The 14,332-nt window shown below is 44.2% G+C and overlaps 1 protein-coding gene across 1 annotated transcript in view; it reads left to right on the plus strand.

Moving 5' to 3' along the window:
- Window positions 1-6,821, plus strand: part of TXK (TXK tyrosine kinase) — a 51,329-nt gene extending 44,508 nt beyond the window's left edge. Inside the window, exons 13-14 of the mRNA XM_015072287.3 lie at window positions 915-1,072; window positions 3,787-6,821. Of these exons, the coding sequence (XP_014927773.1) occupies window positions 915-1,072; window positions 3,787-3,855 (227 nt within the window). The 3' untranslated portion in view covers window positions 3,856-6,821. The remainder of the gene's footprint in view (window positions 1-914; window positions 1,073-3,786) is intronic.
- Window positions 6,822-14,332: the final 7,511 nt, after the last annotated feature.

A 14,332-nucleotide genomic window follows, 5' to 3' on the forward strand; every position in this document is an offset into this window, starting at 1 on the left:
AGCTTCTTGGGTTTGGAAAGACATCTGAACCCTCAGAAGGGTGTGAATGTTATTGTCCACATAAGGTTAAGCTTGTATCATTGATCTCTTTAGCTGTCGACTGACTTGTGGTCGTCTTGGCAGGTGACATTTTAAGTTCTACGGGAGAGCAGTTAAGTTGTGAGATTCATGGATAGAAACACAAGGACCTCATCAAGTGGCTGCAGAACAGAATTTCTGAGCTTTACCTGACCACTTGTCTCTACTTCCCACTGGACAGTGAGCTTCTTGAGCACACGGACTGGTCTCGTTCTTAGAATCTTCTGGCTCTAGCAGACTCCTGGCCCCTAATCAATGCATAATACATATTCTTAGAATAAGTGAATAATTAAATGAAGTCCAGATGAGAGCATTGAAGGAGTTTCACTGATCAAGCAATCAATCAGTGATTATAGAATATCTGCTTAGGTACCAAGCCCCTGCTAGATATTCCACCCTACCCAGCAGCCTCATCTTTTAGTGGGAAGAGGGGAACATGTGCCATCTACTGGTCGGGAAACTCTTGGCCTTAGCAGGCAGCAGAGGCTCCCACAATTCTGTCATTTTCCATGGAATGGCAGAGGGAATGGCAGAATGTTGATTTCAGGGTGTGAAGACATGAGCATACTTAGAAACAAAAGTGCTGGCAGCACTTGGCTTTCACTAGGGAGGCAAGTCAAGACCAACGGAAAGAAAGGCATTGTTTTTACTTGGAATGTTTTCAGATGAGAGGCCTGTTCGAAAACTCCAGTACACATAGTCTGATTCTTAGACAGAACCGTTCTCATTCTGGATGATTATAATTCAGAGGCTGGAAGAGGGAAAGGAGGCCTTGTGGTTGGAAACAGTTCTTGCCGTTTCAAGTAACCTCTTGTTTACGTGCATTTTATGTGTAGGAGTTTTGATGTGGGAAGTTTTTACAGAAGGAAAAATGCCTTTTGAAAATAAGTCAAATTTGCAAGTTGTGGAAGCCATTTCTAAAGGCTTCAGGCTGTACCGTCCTCAACTGGCACCAATGTCCATATATGAAGTCATGTACAGCTGCTGGCATGAGGTGAGTGTCCCTGCTTTCCTACGAAGTTGGCATTCCCGGCATCTGAGAACAGACCTGAGTGTCACAAGCGTTACCTGAGGACTCCAGCACGGCAGGAAGAGGGGTTGTTTCCTGATAATGATCCTTAAGAGCCAGAAGTACTATTTCTTTTTTTTTAAATTAAAAAAATTTTTAACGTTTCTGTACTTTTTGAGAGAGAGAGCAATAGAGAGCACACGAGCAGGAGAGGGGCAGAGAGACAGAGGGAGACACAGAACCCGAACTGTCAGCACAGAGCCCGATGCGGGGCCACGAGACCATGACCTGAGCTGAAGTCGGACGCTTAACCGACTGAGCCACCCAGGCGCCCCCGGGAGTACTATTTCTATGTGAAGCTGCCACCATAAGGTCGTTAGTCCATTTTGTTTTTATTTATTATTATTATTTTTTTATTATTTTTAATGTTTCTTTTTGAGAGAGAGAGACAGAGCATGAGTGAGGGAAGGGCAGAGAGAGGGAGACACAGAACTTGGAGCAGGCTCCAGGCTCTGAGCTGTCAGTACAGAGCCCGACACAGGGCTCGAACCCACGAACTGCAAGATCATGACCTGAGCTGAAGTCAGACGCTTAACCAACTAAGCCACCCAGGGGCCCCAAGTCCATTTTGTTTTTAGCAACAGCCTTTCCTCTGGAGAATTCAGTGCATTTTTCAAGCCTTATTTTTCTCAGATTGGCTCCTGCAGAAACTCTCGATGCTGCTAGAACTTAAGCGATGAGGTGTTTTACTCCTTTAAGAACTGGTGGGTGGAAACTGAGAGTAGAATCAGGTTTGGTAAATTTCCACATTGAAAGAGAAGGAGGGTGTTTTTATTTACTTCAGTCTCCTGCAATTTGTCTTCTTTTCCCCAGGCTAATGGGTTTCAGCTCTTTTTTGGGCACTCAAGACTCCTGATAGATTAAGCCAGAATAGGAATCAAGACAGAAAGTGTGTCAGAAACTTCGAGTCAGGAAATTCTCTCTGGGGGCGTGGGGGTCCAGGTTTTCTTTTTCTTGAAATGCTGAGCTTAAAAATAAAGCCAGGCGTATCCTATCTTTTCTGGGCACAGACTCAACACACCTCTCTCCTTCACATCAGACTCCTCTGTGATTTTTGACAGCTTTCTGTCTCCAGCTGACAGTGTTAGTCAAGAAAAACCGCAGCTAAATGAGGAGTTTTCTCCTGGCTGAGAAACCATGATGACTGAAAAACTCAGTATGTCAAGAGTGATGTTGTTCACATTCCAGAGATGTATTAGTTTTATAAAGATCCTTGATGTATGAAAATATTATGCCTATGATGAGCTGCTCTGCAAGGAATCTTGAAAAACATCGGAAAATGTTAAATGAGCTATTAATAGCCAATGGCTGTCTTAAGAGCTTCTCTGCAATAACAATGTAAATAGCTCAGAAACCTGTATCGTATGTGGAACAATATACAGGTACATGGCATAAAATATAACTCTTATTGAGATTTTATTTATCGATGGAGAGGAAAAAGGAGAGTAAATCCGAGGCTGGCAGGAGGACCCCGTAAGTGATGTCAGTTTCAAATTGTAGTCAGAACATTGATTAAAACAACGTTTTTAGTTATGCTGATTTACTTGTTTGCAAAAGGTGATTTACCCACAACTCTTTAAGGTGGTCTAAATACGACCTTAGGTCCCTTTAAATTCAAATATGATTATGTTAGTACTGATACACACACACTGATACACACATAACTGTTTCATAGGCTCTACTACCTGCAGAACGTCAGCCTCCTCAAAAAACTCCACAAATTATTCCTGGAATCTCCAGGAGGACTTGAACATGTGCTTACGTATCCTTCTGCTTGATCCTTTTTATCGATGCCATGTGTTTATAAACCACTAAGAGCGGGGGCTCCCCATGAACCCAGTTGCCAGCGATCTTTGTGAGAATGTGGCTACCGTGAGTAGTTCTGTTTCCCATGGATTTCAAAGATGCCAACAGTGTCATCTTTTCTACCCTCGTGGAGCCAAAGCCAAACCACATCCCCTGGTGAAATAGGAAAAATGTTCCAGACCTTGTCTCCATGACCGTGGATTTTGTTGACTGAGCCTTAAGACTGCACAGTCTATGCCCCAGGACCTGCAAAGTCCTTTATGAAAACATGGCTTGTGCTTTCTGACTGAAATCTTTCCTTCTACAGGGGACCAAATGTAGTAAATAACCGGGGCAGAGTGCGATAGCCTGGTACTCTGGATGCCCATTCTCTCCCAGCCCTTTTTTTTTTTTTTTACCCCGTGCACATCATGTCACCCAAAAAGATCTCTAGGGCAGTGCTGTCCAGTGGGACTTTCTGTGATGGTGGAAATGTGTTATGTCTGCCCTCTCCAATATGGTACCCATGCCTGGCTCTTGAAAAATTGGAAAGTGGCTAGTGTGACTGAGAATTGAATTCCAAAATATATTTAATTTTAATTAATTTAAATTTAAATAGCCACCTGTGGCTGGTGTTGGCAGCTCAGGCTATTTTATTTTTGCAGCCCTCTACTCTTATATTTTCAGACTCATGCTTCATTCAACTACCAGTCTTGTCCTTTGCGTCAGCCAAGGTGTCATTCTCTTCCATTCGTGGAGAACCAGCCTAGATGCAGGTCCCTGCCAGCCCGTTCCAGAGCCGGTATCTGAGTGAATTCTAGGCTGAGCTGACCATCTTTATTTCCCTTTTCCAGAAACCCAAAGGCCGCCCGACGTTCACTGAGTTGCTGCAGGTTCTCACAGAGATTGCGGAGACCTGGTGACACAAATGGGAGGCCAACCCAGAGGATCATCTTGCAAAATTATCACAAAAGGAAATCCTGTTCGGGGTCACTGATGATGAACACCTTCCTTTAGAGTTGCTGACTTTTGGAAACAGTGCAAAGATCACAGGCTTTTCAAACTTTAAAATTTAAAAATACTCTGACAGTCATATTTTCTACAGGGATGTCTTTGAAAGGGACTTTCCGACTCTCATTTTTCTGTGTTGTTCTCCGTGTCCCATGTGAAGAGGGGGAAAATGCTCCATAGCGGTCTTCATAGTGGCTGCTCTTCCTGAGAAGAGCCCTGGGAGCCCCTGAGAGTGAAAAACTCTGCCAACTCACGGAATAAAGGAGCCTCCCCTGCAGAATTCAACCCTTTTGAGCTGGACGGACCTTTGTGGAAGATGCACCTTTACAAGACACATGAATGTGAACATTCTTAAACTGTCTTTTATAATCTCCCCTATGTTATTTAAGGACTTGGTTTTGCACATACCTGATTATTTTGGAGACAGTTTCTTGTATTCCAGTTTTAAACACTGTAAAGGCAAAGTTCTTTGAACAGGTCCCGGTGGAATTTCTGTTTCCAGTAATATCCATTGTCAGGGTCAGTTGAGAACTTGAATTTGAATTCTGCAGTTTCACGCTTTGTCCATGTGAAATTGGACGACTTAAGAAGCCTCCTTTTAAAACGGGTAATGGATCTATTTTCTTTTCTTTTCCCTACAGTGTCAAAGAATGCTCATTGCACAGTTGGGTAAAGAAAAGTGACACATTTTGAAGATTTCACATCTTTTCTGAGTTAAATTCTCAATTTTTTTTTGTGTATAGTTGACACATAACATTATATTCGTTTCAGGTAGACAGCATAGTGATTCAATGTCTCTGTATGTTATGCTGTGCTCAGCACAAGTGCGGCTGCCATCTGTCCCCATACATTGTTATTACTATATCACTGACAATATTTCATATGCTCCGCCTTTTATTCCTGTGACTTATTGATTCTACAACTGGAAGCCTGTGTCTCCCACCCCCACCCCCTCTCTCCAGCAACCGTTTGTTCTCTGTATTTATAGGGCTTCTATAAGAAGCCTCATTTTGTCATAGGAAATTCCTCCAGTACCTCTCTAGAAGACGGCTTGCTTTTCTCATAAGAACAAGAGGAGGCAAACACAAGAGAGCCAAACGTCACCTCCAACTCCATTATTTCTGAAGCCCGGGGTTTTGGATTCAAGATAGAAATAACCGTGGTCATAATTAAATCTTAATTCCTCAGGCGCTGTTTGTAGGAATGATTGGAAATGTGTCTTGATCATTGCGAGCATTTCAGAATTAGCGTAGGAAGAAGGGTGTGGCAGAAGGCACACGTGTTGTCATCGTGAGGTTTCGTGCTGGGAGTCTGTCGTCTGATACCGCCCTACCCTGCGTCGTGGTTCTGCGTTAGGATTCCCAGTAGATTGTAAGTTGCCGTGTGGCAGCAGCTGTGACTTTTAAGTCCTATTTCCCTGTTCCAAGAATGATGTATTTGAGTATCAGTGGTACTTGGTCAGTGCACTGAAATGCTGAGCATCCGACGCGAGAATGGCCAACTTTGATAATTCAAGTGGTGGTCTTGGAAATACTTGTATGAGATCCCGTGGTGTTTCTGAGACTATCAGACCCTTTTTCCTCATGATATGGGAGGCGAGACAGGGTTCCCACTACTGAGATCTTAGGTCAAATAAGATAACGCAGAAGTTACATGCAAGAGGGCATGAGACTATCAAACCAGCAAAAGCCAAGGCCGGGGAGAAGGTTAATGTTATGGCAACAGAACAGGACATCCAAATGCTGAAGAGTTAGGATTGACCACAGGGCATCCCGCCGTCACGATCACTGCGATGCAGGGAGACGGAGTTCAGAGCGGGAGTGAGTCCAGAGAGGAGTCCTTCCTGGAGGTGTGATGGCAGCCGCCAGCTCTCCTATGAGCAATCATTGGGTGGTGGTAGGCAAGCTCTATTCCTTTTGTTTTAACACTTCATCAGAGCGTGAGATACTAAGAAACAGAAGTAACTGGAGATAATATGTATGTAACTGAGGTGCCAGATAATGGGTGAATTTGGAATGTCTTTTTGTTTTTAATGTTTATTCACTTTTGAGAAAGAGAGAGACAGTGGGTGAGCAGGGGAGGGGCAGGCAGAGAGGGAGACACAGAATCCGAAGCAGGCTCCAGGCTCCGAGCTGGCAGCACAGAGCCCGATGTGGGCCTGGAACTCGCCAACCAGGAGATCATGACCTGAGCCAAAGTTGGAGGCTTAACCAACTGAGCCACCCAGCTGCCCTGAATTTGGAATGTTTTTAGACAGAGATTCATCGTTCTTTGTCTAGCAAAAGAAAAAATTTCTTAAAAAAAAAAAAGAAAGAAAAAATTTCTTTAAAGAAGTCACAGAACTTCTCTTAGAAGGGAACCCCATTTTGTAAACAATGCTAGTATTTGTTCTTATGAGGAGTTCTCTGTGGATAGCTTAAATAGTTTGGGGTGAGACAGCGCAATAAACAACTCTGCATAACAAATGAACAGGCAGGTTAGGGCTTGGTCACCGATGAGAGCCCTAAACAAGAAAACACAGGAGCTCAAAGGAGCGAGGGAAGCTCTGAAACAGACGGAATCTGCAGGCCAAGCACAAAATATGTTCAGTGTAAATACTCATTGGGCAAGAGTAGCCAAAGGGCTTTTTTTTTTTCTTTAGTAAACTTTTTACTGAAGTACAATACATGGTTGTACTATTGTGTGGGTAACATGCTCCACCCACAATCAAACTCACACGACCCGATAGCATTTCATTCAGCACTATGTTTGCTCAGTTTTTAAGCTGGATTAAGGGCAGGGAAGAGCATGCACAGCCCTTCTGTGTCTTTTGTTCTTTTTTTAAGCTTATTTATTTTTGAGAGAGAGAGAGAGAGAGAGAGAGACACTCGGAGCATGAGCAGGGAGGGGCAGAGAGAGAGGGAGACACAGAATCTGAAGCAGGCTCCAGGCTCTGAGCTGTCAGCACAGAGCCCGACGTGGGGCTTGAACTCCTGAACAGTGAGATCATGATGCTTAACCGACTGAGCCACCCAGGTGCCCCACAGCCCTTCTGTTTCAAGGGGGGGCCTATCAACTGCCTGTGTGCATAGATGCTTGGGTCCCTCCTCACCCACCTAGAGAGTGTGTACGATTGCTGGTGATAAGGCCATGGTGTGTGGAGTTTGTCCTTAGGCAAAGAAGGTTCTATCTCGGTTTCCCATCTGTCATGTAGGCCTACAATTCTCAGGTTTCCCAGCCCACGTGCTTTCTCACAGAGATTTTCGCAGCATACCAAACATATGTCTGGCCCTGGGACCCAACATTCCAAATGTATCTTGGGACATATTGAAGGCACTGTGCCATTCATTTACCATCCAAGTGCTGGGAGAACGCAACCCTAAAATCCAGACAGATCTAGGTCCGGGATAAAAAGAGTACAGGTCTGCTGTTAACACCTTGTTCACGTACATAAGGTACACAAGTCATGTGTACATAGCTTAGTTTTCATAAAGTGAATATATCTGTGTAACTAGCACTCAGATGAAGAAATGGTACATTCCAGAATTTCAGAATCCATTCTCATTCCCTATTCGAGTCATTCATCCAACAGTAATCAATATCCTGATTTCCAACACCGTGGATTGGTATGGGCTTTTCGGAATTTTATGTAAATGGAATCCTATGATATGTACTCTCTTGTGCCTGGCTTCTTCCACTCGATATGTTCATTTGGCCCATCCATGTTGTGTGTAGTTGTGTTTCATCAATTCGTATTTCTGTATAGTCCCCCACTGTATAATTATACTGCTGATTATTTGTTCTACTCTTGATGGACTTTTGGGTTGTTTCCAGTTTGGCTCTTAGGGTCGGTGCTGCTATGAACATTATCCTACATGTCTTACGGTGAAAATATGTATGTGTATCTATTCTGTGGATGCCTAAGGGTGGAGTTGCAGGACCAACAAGTATGTGTACGTTCAGCTTTTGGAAATAGTGCCAAGCAGCGTTCTAAATGGACATTACCAAGGACACAACCAGCCACTGTGTATGAACGTTCTAGTCGCTTCACACCCTCAATGGTATTTGGAGTTGTCTTTCTCATTACAACGGTGAAAGGATTTGTATGGGCAAGGACGTCTCCTCTTAACTTTTGTTTGTTGAGCTGCAGTAATCTCAGCCCCCTACTCTTTGTGGTCAGCATAGCAGGATGCCCCGTGCACAGCCGAAAGTAAATAGTATTTGAGAGGCTGGAAGTGATTTGGGGTGATACAAAAGGATAATATTAGAGATGAAATGCAGAGAAGCAAGAACTTGTATCTGGAGATATTTTGAAAGATATATATTTTGATATATATATATATATATATATATTGAAAGATCTGGGTGTCTCACCATGTGTGGGATGAATACGTACACACACACACACACACACACACACACACACACACACATTTCTTTCCAGGGAGTGGGGGTCTTATTAAATGGAAGTCCATGATTTGGTGAGAACTTTGATAGGTTTGTCTAAATAAGTTTGGGTGTAGGCATCAGAGCCAGATGCATTGCTTGACCTGGAGAGAAACTGGAGAAAGGAAGGGGAGGAGAGAAGCAGATCAAAGAGCTAGAGGGAGGAGGACATTGCCTGATGGCAGTAAGAGACTTGGGGGAGCAGGAACATTTGTTTTCTTATGTTTGTCCCACCCCTATCCCTATAACCCCAGCTATTCCTTAAAGTCAATTGGTCTCATGAAGGCTGTTTGGATTTGTGTGTGTGTGTGTGTGTGTGTGTGTGTGTGTGTGTATTTCGCATGGTGCAGGGCAGGGACCATATGGAACATGCCTGGGAAGAAGAAACTGGGAGGCAGAAGAAACTCTAAGCATATAAGCCTGCAGAGAATTTGTCTAAATCTTGGGAAAGACTTTGGTTGTGTACAGTTGTACAACAGCTACACTGAGGATTTAACTTGGTTTTGAAGATAAAAAGAACCTCCCCTAACATCTGGGCTACGGACATGTGACTTCATCGCAATCTGGATAACTGGCAGAATCAAGGAGTTCTTCTCTGGTTGATAGCTGCGTTAGCGGAAAAATCCAATATAAATGGTATGGGAAACAGAAGGGAATGTGTAACAGAAGAGTATCAGCCAGTGACACAATGGAAGAAGGAAAGTATGGACCAGGGTGGAGCCATGTCCCTGAGCCACGCCCAGAGAAGAACTGGATGTTAAACAGAGGACCTCATAACACACACACATGTTCACACATAGCCACTGTAAATACACTGCCCAACACTCAGTGTAAGAAGCATAACATTATTTTTCTGAATCAAATTAAGCCTGATTTGGGGTCTCTCCCTTGCTGTGGTTGGTGAGAAATGTCTTATGTGAGAAGACACTGTGCCTGACTCCCCAAGGCAGTATGGGAACCGTGGAAGCTTATGTACTACATGGAAAATAGAGATGAGGGGTGGGCATGGAGGGAGGGCTGTCCTGAGCCCTACGTGTTCAGTGGTTCCTCTTTCAAGTTGTAGCTGTCCCTGGTCCTCTGCTTCTGTCAGGCATACAGAGTCCCCTTGTAGGAGTCCTCCCTGCTCACATGGGCTCGGCCACAGAGAACCTCAGCCCCGCTCTCTATGGGGGCCATTTTCATTAGTGCTCAGCTCCCTCCATATCGTGTGGCCACTCCCCCATTCTCAGCACTGCAGAGCTTGGGCCTTGACTATTAGAGAAAAAATATTTTAACATGTGTCAAAACAGTAAGGAAGACTTTATTCAAGACTATTGCGATAGGGAAGAGAGACGGAATTCAACTCCAAATACAGCAAAGACAGTTGGGACGTACAGCCAGAGTGAAGGGCTCAGTAGATGGACAGTTACCAAATGGAGATATCAGGGGTAGGGGGATTCTTGCTAAAGTGACTTGACAGGATTCTTACTAAGGGTAGACCATGGATGGGCCCGATGATGAGGCCTAGACAAGAAGAGGGCTCAGAGGAGATGGACTGAAGTTTGGTCAAGGAGGAACTCTGTTGCCACCTATCACATTAGCCCCAGTGTTGGGAATTCAGCCTCTCAGTCCCAGAACAGCGCATTTCCATACCTCATCTCTAGGCGCCAGCTTCTCCTTCCTCTTCTTTTGTTCCATCTGGCGTAATGGCCCTCATTGGATCTAAGCCTCAAATGCTATTTACTTTCATCCCAGGAAGTCTGGGTGTCCTATGGAGCACATGCCTTTAGAATCACAATCCTGTCTCTTTCTCCTGGGATGAGAGTCAGGGAGCAAGAACTTTCCTATAGGAAACCAACCAAAACAAAATCAGAGCATGAATGCCTTACACCAGTCGGTTGCCTTTCCCACCTTGCTCCCTTGCCCATATTGCCCTGCTCTTTCTTTGTGTCTGCCCTGAATTGTGTTTCCTGAGAAGCTTCTTTTTTTTTTTACTTTTTTTTTTTTTAACGTTTATGTATTTTTGAGACAGAGAGAGACAGAGCATGAATAGGGGAGGGTCAGAGAGAGAGGGAGACACAGAATCTGAAACAGACTCCAGGCTCTGAGCAGTCAGCACAGAGCCCGACGCGGGGCTCGAACTCACATACCGCGAGATCGTGACCTGAGCCGAAGTCAGATGCTCAACCGACTGAGCCACCCAGGCGCCCCATGGGAAGCTTCTTCTAAACACGACAGAACTTAGGATAAAGTTGGGGGATGATATACTTTCCAGGCTTCCTAAGGACTATGTGGTTTGGGCAAGGGGCAGACTTCCCAGCTGCATCTACAAAGTCTTCTTCATCCTGACCATAGTTTTTCTAGGCCTAGTATTCTTCCACTAGTTTAGCGTTTCTCAGTCTCAGTGCTACTGACATGTTGGGCTGGATAATTCTTTTTTTTTTTTTAAGTTTATTTATTGAGGGGCAGGAAGGGCAGAGAGAGAAGGGGACAGAGAACCCCAAGCAGGGCTCAAACCCATGAATTATGAGATCATGACCCGAGCCAAAATCAAGAGTCAGACACTTAACTGCCTGAGCCACTCAGGTGCCCCAGGGCTGGATAATTCTTTATTGTAGAAAGATGTGTTGGGGCGCCTGGGTGGCTCAGTCGGTTAAGCGCCCGACTTCACCCGGGTCACGATCTCGTGGTCCGTGAGTTCGAGCCCCACGTCGGGCTCTGGGCTGATGGCTCAAAGCCTGGAGCCTGCTTCCGATTCTGTGTCTCCCTCTTTCCCTGACCTTCCCCCGTTCATGCTCTCTCTCTGTCTCAAAAATAAATAAACGTTAAAAAAAAAAAAATTGAAAAAAAAAAAAAGAAAGATGTGTTGTGTCTTGGTAGGGTATGCAGTGGCATCCTTGCCCTCTACTCACTAAGCCAGCAGCACACCCCAGCCCCAATAGTATGACAACAAAAAAAGGTCTCAGGAACTTTGCCAAATGACCCCTGGGGGGCAGAATCACCCTTGGTTGAGAACCACGGATCTAGTTACAAAAGCTTCTTGACCTGGGATTAAAGAGATCCATAAACTTGAGCAACAACAACAACAAATCACATATCTATTTTTATGGATCTTTAAGTGAAATTCAGTGTATTCTGTAATTCCAAATACAGGTAAAACAAAACAACAACAGAATCCAGTATTTTATATTAGCAGTTTCTGTGACTTTGTTGCATTGTGAAAAACTGTTATTTTCATATCATGTGACAGTTGTTTCAGCTTTTGGGGGGAGCAAAATCTACATTTATCACTACTTCAAAGACATGAAACTTTTAGAACTGCCACTAGATCTTTTCATTTTACTAAATAAAAAAAAAAAGACGTATTACTTAAGGCGCACGTGTCTTTAAAATATTTTGATAACCTTTTTCAAGATGATTGCTTACCTTATTCTGTGTATTTTGTTTTATGCATTTAAGGGCCTTATTCTGAGAAGGGGTATATAAAGGCTTCGCCAGATTTCCAAAGTGATCTGTAGCATGAAAAAAATTAAGAACCTCCATGTTGAACAGAACTTCTGAATCTGGAAAGGTCTTTGTTGGACTACACCAATGAACAGCTGCTTATTGTGATATTAACAGAAACCCCTTGAGGATTTAGTGTGGCCAGTGCTGCAGGCAGATTCTCCAATGGAAGATCCATCCAGGCCCTTTCCATCCTCAGAGCCATCTCTGTGGCTGGTCCCCATTGCCGGGGATGGTCCTCAGTTCTGGTTTGCACGGCCTCTCTCTCACCCACCTTCTGCCCCCATAGTGAGTGTGATGCGGGTGCAATGAGTCTGACCCCACGTGTGGCAGCAGAGAGGGAGGCTGGATGATAATCAGACCCTCCAACCTGCATGGAGTCCAACCCCAGATGGGTATTCCTGGCTCTCTTCTCCTCCGGAGCTCCCACACCTAGCTAGCTGGAGGGAGAGAAGGGGATGAGTCAAGTCTCGCGGGATTCCAGGGTGGCTCCATTCCACTTCCAAAACAAGAAGGCAGAAAAAAAAAAAGCCAAATTCAGATAAACATTTTTGACCATCACCCTCGGTAGGGAGGTGCTACAGGCATCTAGTGACTAGGGACCAATGATGTTGGTAAACATCCTATAATACACAGCACATTCCCTCACAAGGGAAGAATTATCCAGCCCCAGGTCAATAGTGCTGAGGTTGAATCAGGTATTATTGGACCATATGACTGTTAAGTTGAGGGGTGCAGAAATTCACCCTGTGATTATAGTTCCAGCTCCTTTTCTTGGTCCTTAGGCTGCCTCCTCTTCCTCCCCACTTCATCCTCGGATGAAAAGTGGCTGCTGTAGCCACATACCTCACCTTGACACTTCATATCATCCAAAGGGAGAAGACATCTTTTTCCCAGCATTCGTACCAGAGTCCTGATATTCTCTCTTACTGGATCAGAGCCACATACTTCCTTGAACAAATCTCAGCAGGCTCGGGTATGGAATGGTTTGATTGGCTTAGCCTTGGTCACATGTTCTCACAGGAGCCAGGGATGGAACCCATTTACCCACAACCACTTGGAAATAGAAATGGTGAGCTCTAGAGAGGCAGGGAAGGGAGGGTAGTAACTGATGCTGGAATGATAATCAACAAATATGCACTGCTCTACTCTTCCTAATTCCTCTTGCTTTCTGGCCCTTTAGCATGTGATCTACTATCTTTTCTAGTAACCAGTTGGAGGCGTTCAGCTATGATCCATGCTTCTTTAATGCAGATTAGCTCAAACATAATTAGTAAATTGGGGAATTTTTCTGTATTAAGTGACAGTTGGCTAGGTCCAGTTTTCTCCAGCACCTGAACGTTTTGGAAGTGATCTGGAGTAAGCTTTCTCACAATTAAAGAGAGAGCTTTAGCAATATATGAGGCTCTTAAGTAGAAGCTGAGGGGAACCTGGGTGGCTCAGTCAGTTAAGCATCAGACTCTTAATTTTGGCTCAGGTCATGATCTCACAGTTCACGAGATTGAGCCCCATATGGGGCTCTGCGCTGGGCTGGAGCCTGCTTAAGATTCTCATTTTCTCTCTCTCAAAAGAAGGAGAAGGAGAAGGAGGAAGAGGGGGAAGGGAGGCAAGGGGGAAGAGGAGGGGGAAAGGGGAAGTAGAAAGGGAAAGGGGGGGAGGGAGAGTGTGTACATAATCAAGAAATGACACAGACCACTGTACTCCCTTAACTGATTAAACCCCTTTAAACATTTCTGGGCCAGGCAGAAACCTTGGAGTTGGCTTTTGGACAAGACTCCACCTCCTCCCCAGGTGGCCAGCCTCCTGAGTAAAGCTCATATTCCTTTCTAATCAAAAACCTGTCTCTTGAGTATTGCCCTTTCCAGCTGTGGGCCTCTGAACCTGGGTTTCAGTAACATTTCCACACAATGGTGGATTGTTTTTCTTCTGGTTGTATTGTCTAACCTCAGGTAGTTACCAGTTCTTTTTGGTAGAGATCTCACCTTTTCCAGAAAAATTTGACGTACACATGATTTTCTATATCTCCCTTTCCCTACTTACGTAGAGAAAAATACATCACGTTAAAGACTGACACCATATTAATAGAAGAAAAGATGCCTGAATAAGTCCATAGAAAAAATATAAATTCACATAGATAGATAAATGTTTAATAGAGGAAGTAGAGTATCCTTGCGTCTATAGCAAGGATGGAAATTTCGCCACTCCACTGCCAGATGCAGGCAACCTGTAGCTAATTTACTTCATCTGTAACTATCCTATTTTCCTCATGTTTTCCCACTTGCCAATGCTGGGAAAATCCAATTTAGCTTAATCTCGTAACTTCTGCCCAGGACAAAAAAATGAAAACATTCTTCATAAGTCAATAGGGTAGTCATTCAGATTTTGCCTTTCCATCCCTCTGTTTCTGCCAAGGTAGTATCTGGGTATAGAAGGGAGAGGGGTGACTTTATCCAGAGGTGATATTCAAAATATTTAACAACT

This window comes from Acinonyx jubatus, chromosome B1, assembly GCF_027475565.1.
Source record: "Acinonyx jubatus isolate Ajub_Pintada_27869175 chromosome B1, VMU_Ajub_asm_v1.0, whole genome shotgun sequence".
Classification (NCBI taxonomy): Eukaryota; Metazoa; Chordata; class Mammalia; order Carnivora; family Felidae; genus Acinonyx; species Acinonyx jubatus.